Below are 22,092 nucleotides of genomic sequence, written 5' to 3' on the forward strand. Positions count from 1 at the left end.
ACCATCGCCTCGTTCTCCTCGGCAAACAGCTGCAGCTGCTGCGGCGAGAGCTCCGCCTCGATGGCGGCGAGTTCGCTTGCATCGAGGGCCGCGCCGCGCGCTTCCTCTCCCGCACCAGCACCGGCACCAGCAGACACCGCCGCAGCAGCAGAAGCAGAAGCGGGGTTAGAAGAAACACCCTTATACAGCACGCTCTTCTCGCGCTCGCGGATGCGCTCGATGCGCCGCTCGACCATGCCGCGCTGCACGGCGAGGGTCTCGTCGAGCCCGCGGCGCAGAAACCACAGCACGCTCTCGCGGAGCGCGGCGGTATCATTCTCCCTGCTTTCGGCGGCGCGCTGCTCGGCCGACGTTGACGTTGACGTGTCCGCGCCGCCGCCGGCCCATTTCCACAGCGCGGCGGCAGCGGCGCCGTGGCCGTATTTCCGGCGGAGGAGGTTGGAGGCTGTTTCGTGGCGGACGGATTCGGCGGAGGCGAGGGTGTTGATGGAGGTGGTGAGGTTGTGGAGGAGGGAGGCGGTGGAGGCGTCGATGTTGTCGCGGTCGGTGTCGGTGAGGGTTTGCGGGGGGGAGGCGGGTTTGGGGGTGCGTTTTGAGGGGGCCGGGGGGTGTGTGATGGAGAGGTAGGCGGGGCGCGTGGCGTGGAGGTATTGTAGGAGGGAGCTGATGTGGGTGTTCTGGGTTTGTTAGATGGGTATGCATACGTAGCTGGTTGTGGGTGGTGTGCGGGGGACGTACGATGCGGTAGGCTTCGTTGAGTGAATTCGTCGGGCGAGGGCCATGCGTTTCGAGGTGGTGCCGCTGCTGCCGTGTTCCTTGAGCAGGGCGTTGAAGGTCGGGGTTAGGTCTGTCATCGTGGGGGGTGTGTGTATGTGGTTGTGTATAGGAGGTTGTGTCGGAGGTGTTGCGGAGTTGAGGTGTCAACAGATCCCGTGATCTGCGCTATACATTCCTTGCTACTGTGCATAATGTAGAGTCTACATAATCTTAGTGAATGAATAAACAGTCATATTCAAGCAAATCTACAGGGTATACGCTAATATCAAAGAAATTCAAATCATCGACCGTTCTTCCACCCAAATCTGTCATCGTCAGTATAAGTATACGCCAGTGCAATCGAAGAACGTACCTCCATCTTCCCCAATTCACTCCCCTCGCGCCGCGCAATATCCCGCGCCGACAACATCAGCAAGTCCAGATCCTCCTGGTCCACCATCGTGATCATGTCGCCCTCGTCCTGCATGCGGATCTTCAACAAACACCGGAATCCGAACTTCTCGCGGATGCGCGCCTCGAACTCCCTGAACTCGATCATCGGTCCGATGATGATGTACCGCGTGTCCTCCGCCGCATGCACCTTGACCCGGAACTTGCGCACCTCTGGTCGACGTGAGTTGCCGCGTCGCGACCCCCGGTGCGGCGAGCGTGTCCGTCGGCGCGAGTCCAGCATCTCGAACCCTCCGCTGACAGCTCCATCGGGCGACAGTCCGTCTGCATCGCATGCGCCACTGTCGTACTCCTCCTCCTCTTCGATGAACCGCTCCTGCTGGCGCATCACCCGCCGTCCGTTCGTGGCTACCGTTGGCGGTCGTGCATACACCATCCCGCCGTACCCATCGTCCCCATACTGACCCGGCACGTATCCCGTATCGCTCAGTCCCCGACGATGTCCACGCTCACCCTCCGGGCCCCGACGAATAGATGCGTCACGGTCCTGGTAGTACGCGCGCGAGGGACCCCGAGGCTCCGACGCAGTGCGCGTGGTCCCGATCCGGGGCTTCTCCTGCGCCAGCAATTCGCTGCTCCGCTTGCTCAGATGGGCGCCTGGACGGTCCAGGTCGAGTCGCGGTGGCCGTGCAGCACGGCCCGCTGAACCCGGTGTGCCATTGATGGTGCTCGAGGAGCTGTTGGTGCTGGACTTGTCTGCGTCGGGGGGCGGGGTTGGTGGGAACAAAGTGCGGTTCAATGGTGGCTCCGACTGCTGGCGACTGCGACTCGTGATGTTCTTGTGCACATGTGTCGCGGTGGCATACAGACTTTCTGGGGGGCGGTGGTCCAGCGCCGAATGCGTTCGTTGGATCTCGTACCCTGCTTGTCCCGTTCGGTCCGATGCAGCGACGAGTCGCGCCTTGCCCAGATAGTCCTTGGTCTTGAGGTTCTTGACTTTGGCTTCGTTTGGGCGATACAGCACCCCTACCGGGATGGAGAATACCGTATATCCCTTCCACTTATTAGTATTCCTTCAAGGGAGAAAAGGTAATAATTATGGGCCATACCTCGGCACGCTCACGGATGGCATCGTCAATCACATCGTGGTCGGGGGTAACTTTCTCCTTGACGGCGTACTCCAAATCCTGCATGCCCGGCCCCATCTGGCGGAGATAGATGTAGCACAGGCCACGGTTAAACAACACCTCACATGAGTACAGCCGGAACTTAAGACCCAGCTGCTCGTAATCGATGGAGGTGTTGCCGCGCAGATACAGCAAGGTATCATTAAAATTGGCCAACGCTTCCTCAAAGTCGCCCAGGAGGAAGTTGGAGACGCCTTCCTGGAAATAAGCGATGGCGAGATACTGGTCCAGACTCACTGCACGCTGGTAGCACTCCACCTGCGGTTAACCTGTGTTAGTGGTCAGGTCGTACACCGTCGACGCTCGCTTCTTAGACGTACCGCTTTCTCGTGTTCGCCCAGAGTGGCGTAGATGACACCACAGTTGAAGCAGATCTTGGAAGTGTCCGAAATGGTGGCAAACACCTGCAGGGCGCTGTCGAACTCCTGGTTGTCATAGTGGTCCAAGGCCTGCACCCAGGTTTCGATTTCCTGATACTGTTAGATGGGAACGAAGTGCATTTTGTGGATGGGCGTACCTGTTTCAAGGACATGTCGCACCACGGGTGACAGACTCAGACGGAAAGTCCGTAGTAGAATATCGCACCGAAGGCCGAGTGATGATGCCTGATGGTGATATCCGCTGGAGTAATTATATGCGGAAGCAGCCAAGACGGTGGTCGAGCCAAGAATCCACAATAATAGTATGAGGGCCGTACTTGGTAGACAACGAGGGGATTAATCGTCTTCAGGTGGAGGAATGGCCAGACGCCGCAGCACCAAGAGAAATAGCGGGTGTTTGGTGGAGGGATCGATTGGATATATATAATTAGAACGCCCCCAGGAGCAGGGCGGCTAGAGAGACCAGCCAGCAGCCTTTAACGGGGCAGGCGAGTGGAGAGGAAGGTCCCAGCGAAGGTAAGAAGAAGCGCGGGAGATTCAATAGCCCATTGCGCCTGTCTTCCTTGCGTGGAGGAGAATATAGCGACTCGGAGAGTTGTTGCAGAGGGCGGAAAGGAGGAATACCAGCTGCAGGGGAGGGGTTATAGAGGGAAAAAAAAGCAGGGAAGAGGACGGGGAGAAGTACAAACTAGCGTGCAGAGGGATGCAGCAAGGAACACGGCATCGGATCGAGAGTCCAGCCATAGCTGGCTAGCCGGTACGAGGTGGTGAAGAGGGGAGATGCAAAAATAACCCGGTGGTCACCGGCCTGGCGGGTGTTATTGGCTGCTGCAGGGGAAAATCTATCACATTGCAGGGGGACGATCCATGCGTTGTGACGGGTGATTGGCGACCAAAGGGGGGATTGGGCCATGGTCGCTTGGGAGATCTGATGCGGTTGTGGGGTGATGATTCTTGTGCAGAAGTTGAAGAATTGAAGGGATGTAGAAGGGGAGAAGAGAAGAAGAGAGGAGAGGAGAGTGGTAGAGAGGAAGAAGTGGTAGAGAGAGTATACATACAAAGTATACAGCACCGTCACATCACATGACAGACCAAACCCCAACTCTTCATCCATGGAATATGAAGTATGACTGACTCTCTTCAATCTGAATAATCGTCTCTAGTCAATGATAATAACACTCCCATACTATCAGCCATCCTTCGTACTCTTATTCTCCCCCCCGACTTCACGAACGGCCCCGCCACGGCGCTTCGAGGACCTCTCGCAATGCTCCATAAGTCCACATGTGAACGCTTCATACGAGAATCATGCTATCTACTACTGTCAAAGGGTATCCATCGGATCCAACAAAATAAGCAGGCCCGTCCACTCATATCCGGCTCCTCCGTCCTCCAGATCCTTCATCCTTCACGCCAAATTCCCATATCTATTCCCAATAATATTGGCCAAAAAAAGATCCATCACGCCATCCCCCGAGAGACCTGCTCCTGACGCTCCTGCCACACATTCTTCCCCGAGCATGAGCAGACCATCTTGTCGTTATCCCACACGCCTGCACTGCGCGCAATCACCCCCACCAACGTATCCGCATCTTCCTTCTGGAACGGGCCGTCCTTGTTCTTCGACACCACCATACTGCGTCCGATCATCTCCCACACGGCCACCGGTCGGTCGAGGAACACATTGCCCTTGCCGTTCTTGCCGACCTCCACCGATCCAAACACTCCGCGGGGCTCCTTGGGCGCCTCCGATCCCATCACGGTCGCCTTCAGTGACTCCCACAGTCCGCCAGTCGACGCTGCGCCCTGCGAGATATCGCCCGTTTCCCGTACCGTCGCCCAGTATTTGCCGGGGGCTAGCCCGTTGATGGTCAGATCCACGAGCGTCATGTTCGACGAGACCTGCACCATTCGCGCCAGTCCACGGATCTTGTTCGAAACCGTCGAGGAATGTGTTTCCAGTATGCACACCGCCGAGCCTGGTTGTAGATCGATGTTAGCGCTCCTCATCCATCCCTTCACCAATCGCTGTGCTCAAGGTGGGTTCGTACTGTTGGAAGTGCCGCTGCCCCGTAGAATCGCGTCGCGACCTGTATCCTGAATCGCCGAGACAATCGAGCTCGGAGGCGCAGTGCCCTCAATGAAGACCAGCTGGTCCTTGAGGTTCGCTTCGACCTTGTTGATTCCTAGGTGGCGTCAGCAACAAGCCAATCATAGCCACGACCGCGGTACTGTCAGACCTTCAATCTTCTTGAGAGAGTTCGAAACATCCTTCACGCAGCCTTCACAGGTCATGGGGACCGCGAAGGTGGTCTGTCGAGTTAGCATGGCTCTGGTGTGGCGGATGGTCCCGCGGATCTATACAACGACAACATACCTGGAACGGTTCAATCATGATGGCGGCAATACGTATTTAAGAGGTAGGCGACAATTTGTAAGTGATAATGAAAAGGAACAAAGCAGGATGTAAGTCACCTCTGAAGACGCTGCGTTATGTTGAAGAGGGGAGATCCGGAACAGGCGGGGTGATTTGAAATAAGAATCGGAGTTTCGATCATATTCCGATAGCGTCATCCGACTTCCCCAGACCTATTCTTTCTCCCTTCCGCTTCCAGCTTCACCTCCAGCCACCCCCACCACACCACCCCTGCCACTCAGAATGGCCTCCAAATCCAGATGGGCAGATGAGGACCCCGAAACGGAGGCTATTATCGCCCAGCGCAAACGCGAAAAAGAAGAGAAGCGACGCGCCAAAGCCGAGAAGCAACGCCAGCTGGAAGCGCAGCAGCAGCAGCAGAAACAACAGGATATCGCTGCCAATGGGGATTCCGAGGCACCACCAAAGAAACGCCGACGACTTTCCAACGACCAGTCGATCGAGGAACCGCCCGCGGTCGAGCCCCAGGACGTGACGCCTGCGCCGCGCAGGCTGCTGCGCTTCCCTGTGCACGAATGGGGCCCCTGTCGCCATGTGGACAATTTCGAGCGATTGAATCATATCGAGGAAGGCTCGTATGGGTGGGTTAGTCGAGCCAAGGATATCACGACAGGCGAGGTGGTCGCGCTCAAAAAGCTCAAGATGGAAAACTCGCCGGACGGGTTTCCTGTGACTGGTCTGCGCGAGATTCAAACCCTCCTCGAAGCCCGCCATTCCAACATTGTGTTCCTGCGCGAGATTGTAATGGGAATTAAAATGGATGAGTACGTTGAGATACTGTTTCTTCGCCAATCTATGCGCCCCCATCCTTTCGTTACCTTTCTATCACCTTCATGAAAAGTCCAGATACAGTACGTTAACAAGACTCGTCCATCGACGGAACGAACAGGGTTTTCCTCGTAATGGACTTTCTCGAACACGACCTCAAAACTCTTCTCGATGACATGCGTGAACCCTTCCTCCCTTCCGAGATCAAAACCCTTCTCTCGCAGGTCCTCTCCGGCCTGGACTTCCTCCACTCGCAATGGATCATGCACCGCGACCTGAAGACCTCCAACCTGCTCATGAACAACCGCGGCGAGATCAAGATCGCCGACTTTGGTATGGCCCGTTATTACGGTGACCCGCCACCAAAATTGACCCAGCTGGTTGTCACGCTGTGGTACCGGTCCCCAGAGCTACTGCTCGGGGCTGAGAAGTACGGCACGGAAATCGACATGTGGAGTATTGGATGTATATTCGGGGAGCTGTTGACCAAGGAGCCGCTCCTCCAGGGCAAGAATGAAGTAGACCAGGTGTCCAAGGTAGGCGTTAATTCGTGTCTGCTCAAGTGCCCAGAGCTGATGTATCTAGATCTTCGCCCTAACCGGTCCTCCGACTCCCCAAACATGGCCTGGGTTCCGCTCTCTGCCCAATGCAAAATCACTTCGTCTGCCGCCAACCCCGGCTGCTCCATCAGGCAACCCGCCTCTTCTTCCCCGCGCGAAATTCCCCTTCCTGACCAACAACGGTCTCCATCTTCTCTCCTCGCTTCTCGCGCTGAATCCAAGCTCCCGCCCGTCAACAAAAGAGTGTCTGGCTCACCCATACTTCCGTGAGGATCCGCGTCCGAAACCCAAGGAGATGTTCCCTACTTTCCCGTCGAAGGCGGGAATGGAAAAGCGCAGACGGCGGGAAACCCCCGAAGCGCCAAAACGCGGCCAGGAAGCCCCCAAACTGGACTTTGCAAGTGTATTTGGAGGTCAGTCTGCGGGTGATACCGCCGAGACAGGGGCTGGCTTTACCCTCCGTCTGGGTTGATACACTTCTTGTCATTGGATGTGGTCTTGGTGTTATTATATAGACATATTGGCAATGTTGTTCATGGGATTTAGTTGCAATACCCAGTCGACTCAATAACATGCATATAGAGCACATCCCATACAGACAGGACAATCCAGCCCGTCAAGAGCATCGAAATTACAGCAGCAGTGGTGGATCTGCGGGTTGTGTATAGCGGCGAATAGTATGATCTACAGCAAGGGCGGACGCTGTCGAAGCTGTTAAGTGTACGACAGACCCATCATTCACCTTCGCTAGTCCGTCCTCCAAGACATATCTTTTCGGGATCGTAGGACGTATTTGAAGTATATCCAGGAGTTGACCTTGTATATATCTGAGCAAGCTAGTGAGAGCCCAGGTCATTTAGTAGACATCGATTTAATTACACTGGAGGAATCAATCGCACTATAGTTGTCAACAGGCATATCGATACATAAACAATGCCGTGACAATATACGCAAAGGCTGCCATAAGAGCACAACCAGGAACACTCTGCATGGAACAGATATACAACTCAAATAGACAGCTCAAGCAGGCACCTTCACTTCAACGCCTTGGCCAAATCCTTAGGCATGGCGTGCAGGGTGATGACCGTTAGCATGACACCAGCATCTTATAAGATGTAGATTACTTCTAGTATCATGATCCTCTTCCGTGCTGCCCTCAGAGATCGTCGATGGGAACGAATTCCCCAAATCCGAGGAACCCCCCGTATCAGACATGCCGCGACGAGGACGCTTACGCCTCTGGATCCCGGACTTGAGGGCGAGAAACCCGGAGCGAGCTTTGCGCAACGAGCGCTTGGGTAGGCTGCGCATCCAACTCGCCGTGCTCTCGTTGCTAGGTTCTTGCTGTTGGCGGTCGTCGCCGGTCCATGACGGATTGTGCCGTGGATCGTTGGGATTAAAGACGGGATAGTGCGCGCGTTCGTCGCAGGTCGCCCTGGATCTGCGCGGTCAGTCTCCGGACAAGAATATCGACATTGTACGACCTACCGGTCTCTGTTTGTGTTGGGTGAGCGGGATGCAGTACACCGTGGGAGAGTGGAAGGACGTTTGCTGGCATCATTCCCAGGAGCCATGGGGACTGATCCGATAGGGATTGGCAGCAACGCAATGAGTGCTATACGGGAGAGATCGACCTGGATATATTACTGGAATGATAACCGCTTGTGAAGCCACAGTCCTGGCAGCGGTTCGATCAGGAAACCAGCTGGATATGCATTGGTAACGTTGGACAGGAGACAATTTCTGGCAAGTGCAGAGGATATGGTGCCTGTATCGTCGCTGCCGTGTATTCGACAGAGTAATCCATCATAACCACATCCATCAGATCAACGTTGTCTTGACGTTGTCTTATTAGGAGAGAGCTGTTTGTCTGCAGTATTGGCGGTGTTGGTGTTGGCGGTGGACGAACCGCCATCCAGGGTTCAGCTCAGCTTTATCTCTTTCACCCTCTTACGCGCTTCCTCTTAAGAGTTCCAAACCCCATTTCCCCATCTTATCCTTCCGATTATTTCTTCCGACTGTCAATTGATAAAAATCATCGACCTCTTAACCCCCATTTTGATTATCTTTTGTTCCTCCCGCATCTCTCCTCACCATGGCCGCCGGCCAGAAAGGCATCTCCTTCGACCAGATCATCCAAGCCGGTAAAGCCGCGCGCCGCGACTTTTCCTTCGCAACACCGCTGACTTATCCTGCTCTCTAGATCGCCAAAAGCGGAAGAACGAAGAGCTCGCGAACAAAATCCTTGGCAAGAACCGACGAGCCAGCGCTCCTGGCGTCGGAGCTGGAAACAAGGCGCAGAATGCAACACCCGGCAGCCTCGCCAGTCGGATTGGCGTAACAAAGGTAAAGCGGACAACCGATCGCAGAGAATGTCAAAGGCTCAATCAGCTAATTCGACACTCGCTCGCTGGATTATAGCGCTCCGCATCCGCCTCGATCAAACCGAAGAAGAACACGCGGGCTCCGTCGGCGCCGACACGACCAGCACAGTCGACTGCGAAACCCCCAAACAAGCGTCGCCCCGATGAGAACCGCTTACTTTCCGCGCTGCATCCCGCCAGCGGACAGGCTACCATCCGAGACGGTCCGGTCGGCATTTCCATCAAGGGCGCGAGCTCGGGGCCGTTTGTGGTTATCGGAAGCAATTTCGCACCCGGTACGACGGCTGCAGATATTCAGTCGGCCATTGAACCCATCGCGGGGCCGGTTTTGAGCTGTTGGATCACTGCACAGCACCCGACTGTTACGGCGCAGCTCTCCTTTGCGGAGAAGTGGTCGGCGGAAAATGCAATTGCCAACTTCCACAACCAGAGAGTGAGTCGTGTTATTCTTACGGTATCATTGCATCCTCCTGTAGGCTAACGCGACCAAGGCCGATGGCAGAATCCTCTCGATGCAGTTCAAACAACCTGGCCCCTCAGGAAAGCCGGATCTCTTCGACAGCCCCGTACAGCCTCAATCTTCGTTCAACAATCTCCGAGAACAGGCAGATCGCGAACGCCGTCTACAACGCGGGGAGCCGATCGTCCAGGATGGAAGCTACGGGTTCGGTGGAAACAACTCCACAGTTGGACGCAACAACAGGCGCAACCGAAACCGCAACGCTGGCGCGAACTTGAATCAGCAGCCAGGCGAACAGGGATTGTATAGCGATGAAATGATGACCGATGCTCCGCCGCAGGGCCCCAAGAACCGGAGATGGCGGCGGTAGCTGATGGCTGGGATTGGTAGCATGAACTAGGAACCTTGGACATATTGAATCGCGCTTTCAATGTACTTGGAATACCATGCTGTACTGACTGTCAACCGCTCACGATCTGTACGATATGAATTTAGGACTGGATGTAGCAGATTCATGTAAAGATGTCCTTCTCGTAGGCTGATATGATAAGAATCACGTGCTCCGGAAGTCTTGCGGAGAAATTGGAGAAACATCGCCCTTCTCTCGTTCTCCATCCGCGTAACTCCTCGGTCTTGGACCGAATCAATATGAATCTCCCCAGACGCGCTCTGACGCACTTCATCAGAAAAACTCCGCGGCAGAGACTCCCCCTCCAGCCGCACCGATGGTCGTCGACATTCGACACTAGACAGTGGTCCACCCCGTTGGCCAAAACCCTCGCCAATGCGATCAAGGTAAGGACCTATAGTACGCTTGGCTGCTCAGTAGCTAAAAATCCAGGTCACCGGCCCAATTCCTATCGCCGCGTTCATGCGCCAGGTCCTCACCTCTCCGGATGGCGGCTACTACACGACACGACCCAAAGGCGACGGCGAGGTCTTCGGCAAGAAAGGTGACTTCGTGACGTCGCCGGAGATTTCGCAGGTATTTGGCGAGCTGGTTGGTATCTGGACAATTGCAGAATGGATGGCGCAGGGACGCAAGCGCAGCGGCGTACAGTTGATGGAGGTGGGACCGGGGAAGGGAACGCTCATGGATGATATGTTGCGAGTGAGTCTCCCTCGATACGCGGCGCGCATACAGTACTGATGATGAAACTGTATTCAGACGTTCCGGAATTTTAAGACCTTCACATCCAGTATTGAGGGTATCTATTTGGTCGAGGCCAGCCCGACGTTGCGAGAAGTGCAGAAGCAGCTTCTCTGCGGTGAGGCCGCCATGGAGGAGACGGATATCGGACATCGCAGCGTTTGCAAATACTTTGACGTGCCGGTAGTCTGGGTAGAGGATATCCGTCTGTTACCACACGGTCAGCGTCCCCATACATGCAGAACGATTCCATAATACTAACCCCCTACAGAGCAGGACAAAACCCCCTTCATCTTCGCCCACGAATTCTTCGACGCCCTTCCCATCCACGCCTTCGAGTCCGTCCCCCCATCCCCCGAAAACCACCCCCCTGACGAGATCATGACCCCCACCGGCCCAACCAAGCTCCACACCCCGCCCAAACCCACCAACACGCCGCAATGGCGCGAGCTAATGGTGACGCTGAACCCGAAAGCCGTGGACGAGAACCAACCCGACGAGCCGGAATTCACGCTCACGCGGGCCAAGGCGTCGACGCCCTCGTCGCTCGTCATCCCGGAGATCTCGGCGCGGTACCGCGCGCTGAAATCGCAGCCCGGCGCCACCATCGAGGTCAGCCCGGAGAGCCGCATCTACGCGTCGGACTTTGCGCGGCGCATCGGCGGCGCCTCGCAGCCGCCGCGCACGGCGACCCGACGGGACCAGCTGTCTTCGGCCGATGCGACGACGGGGCCGGCGGCCGCCGCGAAGAGCGTCCCCTCCGGCGCGGCGCTGATCATGGACTACGGCACGATGTCGACCATCCCGATCAACTCGTTGCGCGGGATCCAGAACCACCGCAACGTGCCGCCGCTGTCGGCGCCGGGCCAGGTGGACGTCAGCGCGGACGTGGACTTTGTGGCGCTGGCGGAGGCGGCCATCGAGGCGAGCGAGGGCGTCGAGGTCCATGGGCCGGTCGAGCAGGGCGATTTCCTGCAGGCAATGGGCATTACGGAGCGCATGCAGCAGCTGCTCCGCGGGGTGCAGGATGAGGAGAAGCGCAAGACGCTGGAGAGCGGGTGGCAGCGACTAGTCGAGAAGGGCGGCGGCGGCATGGGCAAGATCTACAAGGTCATGGCGATTATCCCGGAGAACAATGGCCAGCGTCGGCCGGTAGGGTTTGGCGGGGGCATCGCCCTGTGAGCTGGAAGATAGACTGTATTATAGACCCCTGTATGTATTGTATGTATAACGATTGGTACCTTATATCTATGCTGTTGGCATCTCCCCCCGGGAAGTCTAAGGGAGGGTATAGATCAATACTCAATACTCCCGCCAGATATCCTCGACATACGCCTCGGTCAACCGCTCATCCTTGCCGTACTTCTCCTGCCACTGGACGAACCCGCCCTCGAGCACATACACCTCCTGCTTCTTGCTCTCCTCAGGGCCCAGCACACGCTCCCGCTCGCGGGCGTACCGCAGCGCCGCCGACGGCCCGCGCTGCTGGCTCAGCGCGCAGTGGAAGACGACCTTCTCCTTGTCCTGCAACGTGCGGATCAGCTCCGGCAGACGGTAGTCGAGCGACGAGCTGGGCACCCAGGTGGAGGAGTAGATGTGGCCGCCGACGTGATCTGGAAATCAGCACGGTGTGGTTTGATACATAGCATGTGGCCGGGCTCACCTGAATCGCGGACATCAATGATGGCCAGCTTCGACGGCGCACTGGCAAGCAACATGGTCGAGAGCGCATCCCGGCTCAGGCGGGGGAGCGTCGCGATGGTGATGGAGGACATTTTGTATGTCGCGAAGATAAGCGAGGTTGCAACTTGCAGCATGTATGAGGGAGGGCCTTGGGGGAAAGGCGGATATCACGTGATAGCCGACCTGCGGAAAATCGTCTCCAACTTCAACCGCCGCTCAATCTCCGTCAACACTCAACCACTCCCAACCCTCACAATGGAGATGCGCGCCCTCACCCACAGCCTCCGTCTGAGGCCTACAGTCCTCCGCTCGACGCAACCCCTCGCTCTGACCCTCCGCCACGCCTCCTCCAACACACCCTCAAAAACCCAGCCCACGCAACCGACGCAGGGCACCTCCGACTTCGACCAGATCCTCAGCAAGCTCAACATCAGCAACACCGCCGCATCCTCGGAGCCGTCCGCACCGCAGCAGCCCGGCAACGCCAGCGGCTCGCGGCAGAGCGTGTTCGGCGACGCGCTCTCGCTCGGCCGCGCCGTCGGCATGTCCGCCGGCACGGACAACTACCGCCCGGCCGTGCGGCGGGTTGAGCTGAAGCTGGGCCCGTCGCTGGGCCGCCAGGTGCACGTCGAGCCGGAGAAGGGCACCGACCTCGCCGCCGCCCTGCGCACCCTCCAGATCACCTGCAACGCCAACCGCGTCAAGCAGCAGGCCAACCAGCAGCGGTTCCATGTACGGCGCGGCCAGATGCGCAAGGACCTGCGCATGCAGCGGTGGCGCAAGCTGTTCAAGTTTTCGTTTGATAAGACCGTGTCGAAGATTCAGCGCATGCGGGCGCAGGGATGGTAGTCGCAGCATTTACATGACAATCGACGTCCGGTATACATGCATCTTCACGGACGAAGGATAGGATAGGATAGAACGCGGAGGATGTGAGAATGGGTTGCATCTTGTATCATATCACACTGTCAGGTTCAACGGAGTTCACGGTTCATATCTATCCAAGTAACCACACCCCAAGTCCATAGCCCGTACTATACAATTAGTCCTTCTTCCCCGCCGTAAACCCCCCATACCCGCCCGTCGCCGCAGCAGACGCATACCCGCCATACCCATACCCATTCGTCTTCCCGCCATTGCCGTACGAGATGCCCACCGACCCCTTACCCCGGGACGGCACGCCGAGGATGGCATCCCCGCGCCATCCGCGCCGCCGCGTGCGCTCCCAATACAGCGCCAGCACGCCGCCCACGCCGCCCACCATCACGAATAAGAACAGCCGCGCAAAGACGCCGCCCACGCTCGCCCCCTGCGCCTCTCCCGCCGCCGACGGCCACCCAATGCCCCGGCCACCCTCAATCCAGCTCACATGGAACGTAAACGTCAGCGGCTCGCCGCGCACAACCTTAGTGCCGTGCTCGGCGGTCCAGGGCTCGCGCGCCGCCTCCGCAACAGCCGTCTCCTCATCGCTGCGGCCCGTCTGGATCTTTCGCATCGCCGCGACGTCGAACTCGGGCACGGAGTACGCCGTGCCAGCCACGACGTAGCCGGGCGGCACTTTCGTCTTCCCCTTCCCCTTGGACTTGCTCTTCGTCTTGCCGGTCGCCGGTGCCGCGGCGATGTTGTGCGCCAGCACGTTCATGTCCGTCCAGATGTGCAGATGGCTGCGCTGCAGGGTGCCCTGCAGCGCGAACGTGATGGGCGTGTACGGCGGGCCGTCCGGGTCGCGCAGATCCGCCAGCTCGGTGCCCTCTGTGTCGGCGTTTGAAGGGGTCCGGGATGTGGCCGTCGGCCGTCAGGGGGCCGGTGGGCACGCGGCAGGACATGGGCACGTCCGAGTGCACGTAGTACTCGAGCAGGTGGTACAGTTCGTCCGGGAGGGAGGCGATGGTGCAGTTGATTGTTTCGGTGACGCCGTAGCGGAGCGCGAGCGGGAGGAAGGTCTCGTTGCAGGTTGGGAAGGGGATGTACTGCAGCTTGCCGAGGCTGTCGGTTATCTGGAAGAAATGTTAGATAGACAGAACGAATTGGGTTCTAAATAGGGGTAAAGTACGTGTTCGCCCGAGTCGATGGTCCGGTTCAGACAGGTTACGGGCATGGGTTGTCCGTGGCTGTATGCCCGCGCGAGCTCGGTCGCCGCGGCGAGCGGGAGCGAGGAGGCGATCAGCCCATAGCAGGAGAGCGATTTGAGACGCTGGAACGTTGTGGCCGTGGACGAGAGCATGGTGAGGCGTGGACAAGCCTACGCAGCGTTGCTTGCGGTGGAGGAAGAGAGACACGGTGGAGGTCGAGCCGCGGGTTGCCTTTCGGGGTTAGCCGCTAGTTACTTCTGTTTACCACGAGGGAGACTCCCTCCTACACTACTCTACTAGGTACTTTATCGATATGAACGAATTGCATGCTTTATACTAACTGTATCGGTAGTATCGACAGATCACATAACTTCATCAAACTCCCTTTTTTACGTCCCGATTCTATTCCCGCCATCACGCCAGCTTGGCCTTCTTCTTGAACGCCAGCAGCAGACCGCTGGTCGACGCATCGTGGTCGCCGCCCGCGCCAGAGGTCTCCAGCTCCTTCTGAATCTTCTTGGCCAGCACCTTGCCCAGCTCGACACCCCACTGGTCGAACGAATTGATGTTCCAGATGGCGCCCTCAGTGAAGGTGACGTGCTCGTAGTAGGCGATCAGCGCTCCCAGGGTACCCGGAGTGATCTTCTGGGCCAGAATGGAAGTCGTGGGACGGTTGCCGAGGAAGGTCTTGTGCGGCACGAGGTTGTCGGGGGCGCCCTCGGTCTTGACCTGCTCGGGGGTCTTGCCGACCATGAGAGCCTCCGCCTGCGCGAGGAAGTTGGAGGCGAGCATGCGCTGGTGCTTACCGCCCTCAACGGGGTTGTGCGACTCGGCCGCCATGAGGAAGTCCGAGGGAATGAGCTTGGTGCCCTGGTGGAGCAGCTGGAAGAAGCTGTGCTGGGCGTTGGTGGCCGGCTCACCGAAGAGGATGGGACCGGTGGTGTACTTGACGTACTCGCCAGAGCGGGTGATAGCCTTGCCGTTGCTCTCCATAGACAGCTGCTGGAGGTAGGCAGGGAAGCGGTGCAGGTACTGGTCGAAGGGGGCGACCAGGTGCGTCTGGGCGCCGAAGAAGTCACTGTACCACACGCTCAACAGACCACCGATGACGGGGATGTTCTGCTCCAGGGGGGTCTCGCGGAAGTGCTTGTCCATGGCGTTGGCGCCCGCCAGGAATTGGTGGAAGTTGTCGTAGCCGATGTAGAGGGCGACGGAGAGACCAATGGCGCTCCAGACCGAGTAGCGACCACCCACCCACGACTCGAAGCCGAACATGTTCTTCTTGTCGATGCCAAACTTGGTGACCTCGGCCTCGTTGGTGGAGAGGGCCACAAAGTGCTTCGCAATGTGGGCCTCGTCCTTGGCCGACTGGAGGAACCAGGACTTGGCGGTGTTGGCGTTGGTGGTAGTTTCGGCGGTGGTGAAGGTCTTGGAAGCAATGAGGAAGAGGGTGGTCTCGGGATCCGAGTCCTTGAGAGCCTCCGCGATGTGGGTGCCGTCAATGTTGGAGACGAAGTGGAGCTTCATGCCGGGGGCGCCATAGGGCTTCAGAGCCTCGGTCACCATGACGGGACCCAGATCGGAACCACCGATACCGATGTTGATGATGGTGTCGATCTTCTTGCCGGTGTAGCCGGTCCACTGGCCACTGCGGACCTGCTCGGAGAACTCCTTCATGTGCTCCAGGACGGAGTTGACCTCCTCGACGACGCTCTTGCCGTTGACCTGCATGGGCTCATTGGTGACATTGCGCAGGGCAACGTGGTACACGGCACGGTCCTCGGTGAAGTTGATGTGCTCCCCCTTGAACATGGCATCACGCAGCTCCTCCAGGTTGGCCTCCTTGGCGAGCTTGACCAGCAGGGCGAAGGTCTCCTCGGTCAGGAAGTTCTTGGAGAAGTCGAAGAGGATTTCGGAGTTGTCGGCCGAGTTGGAAAAGGTGCGGCTGAAGCGCTCGAAACGCTGAGGGTCCTTCTGGAAGGCATCCTTGAGGACGATGTTGTTACCGACGGCCTGGTGGTGCTCCTGGAGCTCCTTCCAGGCGGAGAGCTCGGTGGCCTGCGAGAAACCGGGCATTGCTGGAGAGTCAATAGGTGAGTGGATGGAAGAGTAGAAGGAAGTGGATGGCGTGAAGACCTACTGAGGAAGGATGGATTATAAGGGGATTTAATGGGAGTGAAAGGTGAGAAGAGGTGTACAGAGTAGAGAAGAAGTAGAAAGAAGTTTGGTGGAGGGACGGAATGATGTGATGGCGTAACCGGTGTGCTGGGGTCCGGATCAGGAGGGGCAGAAATACTTCATGCCCCACGCTATCTATCTGATTTATCCGAATTCCTTTGCCCTTTTTTCCCTTTTTTCTTTCTTTTTTTTTCAACATCATCTGACCCAGGAGGACTGTCGCCCGAGAATCCACTTTATCATCTACTGTAGTAAATTGATAGTAGTTATCTTAGAGTACTCTCAGTTGACTATCATAGTCCAGATCTCCTCGGACCCCGTCACCGGTCTCCTGTTCCGTCGACTCCACCGGAGTCCGGCTTTTCCTCTGGCAAGGCTGATTGGAAATCGTCATTATGATTGTGTCAGGGAGCTATCCTGGAGCTATCTAGAAGACACATAGATCCTCGTAGGTCGTACGAGAACAGATGATGTCAGGCCATCCGTCTCTGCAGACTCACCAGCATGGATCTTCTGTGCCCTAGGTCATGATTGATACATGATTGATCTGAATTACTATTACAAAAGAATAGTCAGAAGAAGTCATTCTATTGTACTATGAGGACCTTCAATGGAGAGAATATTCCAGTACCTTGTGTACCTGTACATCGGTCACCTACCTATCGATAAGTACTAGCCTGGTTATGTAGACGCACAATTCATAGTTAGTCAGCACCACCGCCAAGGTCACTGCACAGACCACACCACTTCCCGATTGGGGGCGCATCGCAAACTCCTTCATCTCCAACGGCCACTACGCGCAACGGCCATCATTTCCAACGCCTTCCCTCATCTGCTCGACCCGAATCCCGCCTCTTCGTGTCCTCTCCGAGTAATATCGCCCTCCTGTCCTTTCTATTATATCCATCCCAATTCCCCAGCAGAATTTCGGGGAGCTGAATTCTGTCGCAATGTATCCGTATCAAGGTACCTCCATCCTCTCCTCATCAGCCGGTCTCCAGAACTAACCGATAAAGCAGCTCCGGGTCTCTATGGGAGGCCGCCCGAGTATGCCGCCTATCCTGGAGCTCCTCCCGGCATGGGTAAGTCCACGCCAACCTCCAGCACTTCATTCTCAAATCACCCACTGACCGATGCCCTCCGAATATACAGCCCCCCCTCCAGGCATGGTCGCCCCAGGAACAACGCCTCCCCCCGGGATGCAACCCGCAACTGCCCAGCAGCCTGGTCGACCTGCCGGTTTCCCCCCGAACTTCCAACCGCCCCCGAACATGCCCAACATCAACTTCTCCGCCCCCGTAATCCGCCTCGGCACCTCTGGCCCATCCAAGTCCGCCACCCCGGATACTGCCAGCAAAGAACGCGACGCCGGTGCGTCCGGCCGCCGGGCCGGCCTTGGCTCATCGTCGAACCTCGAAACGCAGCGCCAGAATGTCCGCGATGCCATGATGCAGCTCCAGCCGCCGACGCGGGAGGAGATTGTGCGCACCATCTTCGTCGGAGGGATCACTGAAGGTGTCGGCGGTGACGAGGGCATTGAGCGCATCCTTCGTTCCGCGGGTAACCTCCGGCGCTGGATCCGGGCTACCGATGCCGATGATAAACCGTGCAAATTCGGTTTCGCTGAGTACGAGGACCCTGACAGTCTAGGTACTGCTGTGGAAGTGCTAAAGGACATCGAAGTGCCTTTGAAGAGACAAGTCCCGTCGGATGGGGGTGAACAGGCGGATACCGAGGTGGAGAAGAGTACGCTACTGGTACGAGGTGCCCCCCGGGATATGCCTTCGATACATCTACGTGGATGCTGACAGGAGTAGGTCGTCGTGGACGAAAGCTCGTTGAAGTACCTGGAGCAGTACGAATCGACGCAAGGCGAGCAGGACCCCGCCGAACGGCAGTCCCGCATTGATGCCGCTCGCACCAAGCTTTCCAACGTCTTGTCGGATCTGTTCCATCCTACATCTCCCACCCAGAAGGAGGAGACCTCTGCCATTGACCGCGAAGGCGACACAGCGATGAACGATACCGACGGGAAATGATGGGAACGCTGAAGTTGTCACCATTCCCATCACGGTGGAAGACGAGCTGTCCGATATCCCGCCGGAGATGCGCGAGACGGTGGCTAAAGAGATCGCGGCCTTCCGCGAGCGGAGCAATCGCCGAGATATTGAACGCCTGAAGAGAGAAGAGGAGATTGAATCGATGGAGCGGGCGCGGAATGCGGGTCCTCGTCACAGCCGGTTGGCCTCTCCTCCTCCATCGGCTCCCAGTGGCCCTGCGGCGGGTGCGAATGGAATTCCTTTAGGCCCGCGGGACCGCAGTGCGCCATCCGGCCCCAAGGGATTCGGCGTACAGATCCCCAAGGACTACCAGAAGGGCGTTTCGTTTGTGAACGGTGGCAGCATTAATGGCTCGTCAGCTGTCTATATCGATCGTGAGGACGAAGAGTCCGATGCCAGTGACGAAGAATTGGAACGCCGACGTCGGGAGAAGCAGGAAGCCGAGCTGGAGAAGCAATTCCTCGACCAGGAGCGACGCTGGTTGAACCGTGAGCGCAGTCGGACAGCCGCCCTGGAGCGCGAGAAGAAGCGAGACAAGGAAGAAGAGGCCAAACTGCAGGAGGTGCGTGAAGAGATGGATAAGCGGCTTCGGGAATGGAACGATGATGTGGAAGCCAGCCGCAAGGTTGATGACTACTATGCCGACCGCGGCGCCTGGCTACGGAGTCGGGCGGCATTCCGGGCGCGCGAGATTAGCATGGACGAAGCGGACCGTGCAGCTGAAGAGCGTGAACGGGCTCGTTCGGTACAGCAACGGGAGCAGGCACGCGGCATGGCCGACGACTTCCTCGCACGCCAGGCCGAAGAGCTCGAAACGCGTCCTCAGGCGCCTCGGGAGCCCCAACGTTTCAAGCTTTCTCTCGGTGCGGCGGCTCAGAAGGCGCAAGCGGCGACGTCTCGCCGGACGGTGGCCGAAGTCGAAGGATTGCTGGAAGACGAGGAGGAGCCCGAGGCGACGGCCCGCAAGCCCCTCATCCCGATCAAGTTCGACAGCGCGGCCGAGGCCGCTGGGCTCACCGAGGAGGAACGAGCTCAAGCGGCGCGACAGCTGGCGGCCGAGATCCCCACCGAAAAAGAAGGCCTGTGGAAATGGGAGGTCAAGTGGGAGTTTGTGGACGAGACGGTGGTCAGCGAGCAGCTCAAGCCGTTTGTCGAGAAGAAAATTGTGGAGTATCTGGGTGTGCAAGAGCAGATGTTGGTGGACGTGGTGGAAGAGCATGTTCGCAAGCATGGACATCCTCAGGAGCTGGTCGAGCAGCTGGAAGAGGTGAGTTTCCAGATCCTCCCGCTATTAGTTGACACTAACATGTTTGTAGGCGCTGGACGAGGAAGCCGAGGTGTTGGTGCGGAAACTATGGCGGATGATCATCTTCTTTTCGGAAAGCGAGAAGCGCGGGCTGTCTGGGTAGGCGGGTTCTGTACGACATACCATACCGACTACAAGAAGCAAGAAGCAAGAAGCATTCTTGCAATGTGATAATTTGAGGATTTCCCAAAAGAGTAACTGGATCTATACGGAGACGAAACGCCCGCTGATTGGTGGGGAAATGCAATCTGAGTCTGGGGGAGTTTCTCCGCCAATTAGCCATTTATCCCCGATTTAGCCTGCGAAGTGAGGGGGGATTTCTCCCTCTTATATTCCCTCTTTTTCCTCGTCGTTTCTTCTCATCCTCACATTTCCTTCATTCTGCTTATCTCTCTCTCTCGGGTGGATTCTGTCGCGGTCAATCCCCTGCTCTGTTGTGTTCATACCGACTACCGTAGATCTCAATCCCCCGCGACAAGCATACAATCACCCCCGCATCTTTCACTCGAACGGAACAATTCCTTCAATTCGCCAATTGACTCAAACCTCATAATCAGACATCATGGTCAAGATCACGGGCTTCACCACTCGGGACGTGAGGTTTCCGGTATGCAAATCCCATTGCAGTCCCTCACCCATTATCCAACAGCCACTAACCGGACCAGACCTCCCTCGATAAGACCGGCTCCGACGCCATGAACGCCGCGGGCGACTACTCCTCTGCCTACTGTATCCTCTACACTGATTCGTCCTACGCGGGACACGGCATGGTACGTACTCCGTCCGGAGACACCCATGCAAACCAGGCGAGACACATCCTAACTCAGACAGACTTTCACCATCGGCCGCGGCAACGAAATCGTCTGCTCCGCCATCTCCCTTCTCGCTCCCCTCGTCATCGGTAAGGATCTGGATGAGCTCACCGCCGACTGGGGCAAGACGTGGCGCTACCTCGTCTCCGACAGCCAGCTGCGCTGGATCGGCCCGGAGAAGGGCGTCATCCACCTTGCGCTGGGCGCCGTCGTCAACGCGCTGTGGGACCTGTGGGCCAAGATCCTCGGCAAGCCCGTGTGGCGCATCGTCGCCGAGATGACCCCCGAGGAGGTGGTCCGCTGCATTGACTTCCGGTACATCACTGATGCGCTGACGCCTGAGGAAGCTCTCGCCCTGCTCAAGGAGGTCGAGCCCGGCAAGGCGGAGCGCATCCGAGACGCGGAGCAGAACCGCGCCGTGCCGGCATACACCACCAGCGCGGGCTGGCTGGGATACAGCGAAGAGAAGCTCAAGGCGCTGCTGGCGGACAGCGTGGCGCAGGGATACAGACACTTCAAGCTGAAGGTGGGCGCGAACCTGGAGGAGGATAAGCGGCGGTTGACGATTGCCCGCGAGGCCATCGGCTACGATAAAGGCAACATCCTCATGGTAGACGCCAATCAGGTGTGGTCGGTGCCGGAGGCGATCACCTGGATGAAGGAGCTGGCGCAGTTCAAGCCGTGGTTCATCGAGGAGCCGACGTCACCGGACGACATCCTCGGCCACGCCGCGATCAAGAAGGCGCTTGAGGACACGCCCTATGGGCCCATCGGTGTCGCCACGGGCGAGATGTGCCAGAACCGCGTCATTTTCAAGCAGCTCCTGCAGGCGGGAGCGCTGACCGTGCTGCAGGCTGATGCCTGCCGTGTTGGCGGTGTCAACGAGGTGCTGGCGATCCTCCTGCTGGCGCGCAAGTTCGGTGTGCCTATCGTGCCGCACTCCGGTGGTGTCGGTCTTCCGGAGTACACGCAGCACCTGAGCACGATCGACTACGTTGTGGTTAGTGGGAAGCGCAGCGTGCTGGAGTATGTGGACCACCTGCATGAGCATTTCGTGCATCCGTCCAGCGTCAAGGATGGATACTACGTGACGCCGACGGAGCCCGGTTACAGCGTCGAGATGAAGGCGGACAGCATGGATGCGTTCTCATATCCTGGTGAGGAAGGCAAGAGCTGGTGGAAGTCCGAAGCGGCCAAGCCTATTCTGGAGGGACCTCGGATATAGTGGGTTGGCTTTGCATTGGTGTGACTGTTTGATGTTTGTATGACATGGCTTCTTTGATGTATTCATATGCTATACGCATGACTGAGACGTTTTTATCAAAACTACCTGGAGTGCCCTGTCTGCCGCCGTTCCGCAAGCATATGGTAGAACGAGCAAGACTGTGGCCGGAAGAGTCGTCAGGCACCCGGTTACACTTTCCCTCAGGCTGAAGCTTAGTATACGCTCTTAGGTCTGATATGAATTAACCACGTGGATTGACTTGT

At 57.6% G+C, this 22,092-nt stretch overlaps 9 protein-coding genes across 9 annotated transcripts; 4 read left to right on the forward strand and 5 right to left on the reverse strand.

Moving 5' to 3' along the window:
• Window positions 1–1,052: 1,052 nt before the first annotated feature.
• On the reverse strand, window positions 1,053–2,886 carry ATEG_04403 (putative PB1 domain protein; the record flags this gene model as incomplete). Its single annotated transcript, XM_001213581.1, has 5 exons — window positions 1,053–1,082; window positions 1,130–2,221; window positions 2,277–2,612; window positions 2,675–2,824; window positions 2,872–2,886. The coding sequence occupies 5 exons, from the start codon at window positions 2,884–2,886 to the stop codon at window positions 1,053–1,055; spliced, it is 1,623 nt and encodes a 540-aa protein (XP_001213581.1).
• Window positions 2,887–4,195: 1,309 nt separating this feature from the next.
• On the reverse strand, window positions 4,196–5,129 carry ATEG_04404 (copper chaperone CCS1; the record flags this gene model as incomplete). The annotated part of the gene is made up of 4 exons (XM_001213582.1): window positions 4,196–4,713; window positions 4,786–4,920; window positions 4,975–5,047; window positions 5,112–5,129. The coding sequence occupies 4 exons, from the start codon at window positions 5,127–5,129 to the stop codon at window positions 4,196–4,198; spliced, it is 744 nt and encodes a 247-aa protein (XP_001213582.1).
• Window positions 5,130–5,393: 264 nt separating this feature from the next.
• On the forward strand, window positions 5,394–6,971 carry ATEG_04405 (uncharacterized protein; the record flags this gene model as incomplete). The annotated part of the gene is made up of 3 exons (XM_001213583.1): window positions 5,394–5,847; window positions 6,036–6,475; window positions 6,525–6,971. The coding sequence occupies 3 exons, from the start codon at window positions 5,394–5,396 to the stop codon at window positions 6,969–6,971; spliced, it is 1,341 nt and encodes a 446-aa protein (XP_001213583.1).
• A 562-nt stretch (window positions 6,972–7,533) lies between these two features.
• Window positions 7,534–8,073, reverse strand: ATEG_04406 (uncharacterized protein; the record flags this gene model as incomplete). Its single annotated transcript, XM_001213584.1, has 3 exons — window positions 7,534–7,604; window positions 7,735–7,934; window positions 7,988–8,073. 3 exons carry the CDS (start codon window positions 8,071–8,073, stop codon window positions 7,534–7,536), a joined length of 357 nt encoding a protein of 118 aa, XP_001213584.1.
• Window positions 8,074–8,594: 521 nt separating this feature from the next.
• Window positions 8,595–11,675, forward strand: ATEG_04407 (uncharacterized protein; the record flags this gene model as incomplete). Its single annotated transcript, XM_001213585.1, has 8 exons — window positions 8,595–8,643; window positions 8,703–8,845; window positions 8,921–9,316; window positions 9,360–9,709; window positions 10,030–10,138; window positions 10,185–10,454; window positions 10,512–10,713; window positions 10,765–11,675. 8 exons carry the CDS (start codon window positions 8,595–8,597, stop codon window positions 11,673–11,675), a joined length of 2,430 nt encoding a protein of 809 aa, XP_001213585.1.
• Window positions 11,676–11,795: 120 nt separating this feature from the next.
• Window positions 11,796–14,400, reverse strand: ATEG_04408 (uncharacterized protein; the record flags this gene model as incomplete). The annotated part of the gene is made up of 7 exons (XM_001213586.1): window positions 11,796–12,106; window positions 12,157–12,300; window positions 12,572–12,959; window positions 13,192–13,210; window positions 13,280–13,845; window positions 13,886–14,173; window positions 14,230–14,400. 7 exons carry the CDS (start codon window positions 14,398–14,400, stop codon window positions 11,796–11,798), a joined length of 1,887 nt encoding a protein of 628 aa, XP_001213586.1.
• Window positions 14,401–14,662: 262 nt separating this feature from the next.
• On the reverse strand, window positions 14,663–16,324 carry ATEG_04409 (glucose-6-phosphate isomerase; the record flags this gene model as incomplete). The annotated part of the gene is made up of 1 exon (XM_001213587.1): window positions 14,663–16,324. One exon carries the CDS (start codon window positions 16,322–16,324, stop codon window positions 14,663–14,665), a length of 1,662 nt encoding a protein of 553 aa, XP_001213587.1.
• A 1,052-nt stretch (window positions 16,325–17,376) lies between these two features.
• On the forward strand, window positions 17,377–19,895 carry ATEG_04410 (uncharacterized protein; the record flags this gene model as incomplete). The annotated part of the gene is made up of 6 exons (XM_001213588.1): window positions 17,377–17,392; window positions 17,446–17,508; window positions 17,579–18,183; window positions 18,244–18,365; window positions 18,610–19,753; window positions 19,803–19,895. The coding sequence occupies 6 exons, from the start codon at window positions 17,377–17,379 to the stop codon at window positions 19,893–19,895; spliced, it is 2,043 nt and encodes a 680-aa protein (XP_001213588.1).
• Window positions 19,896–20,487: 592 nt separating this feature from the next.
• Window positions 20,488–21,829, forward strand: ATEG_04411 (mandelate racemase/muconate lactonizing enzyme family protein; the record flags this gene model as incomplete). Its single annotated transcript, XM_001213589.1, has 2 exons — window positions 20,488–20,562; window positions 20,624–21,829. The coding sequence occupies 2 exons, from the start codon at window positions 20,488–20,490 to the stop codon at window positions 21,827–21,829; spliced, it is 1,281 nt and encodes a 426-aa protein (XP_001213589.1).
• Between the last annotated feature and the right edge of the window lie 263 nt (window positions 21,830–22,092).

The sequence above is a fragment of the Aspergillus terreus genome, genomic scaffold (genome assembly GCF_000149615.1).
Source record: "Aspergillus terreus NIH2624 scaffold_6 genomic scaffold, whole genome shotgun sequence".
NCBI lineage: Eukaryota > Fungi > Ascomycota > Eurotiomycetes > Eurotiales > Aspergillaceae > Aspergillus > Aspergillus terreus.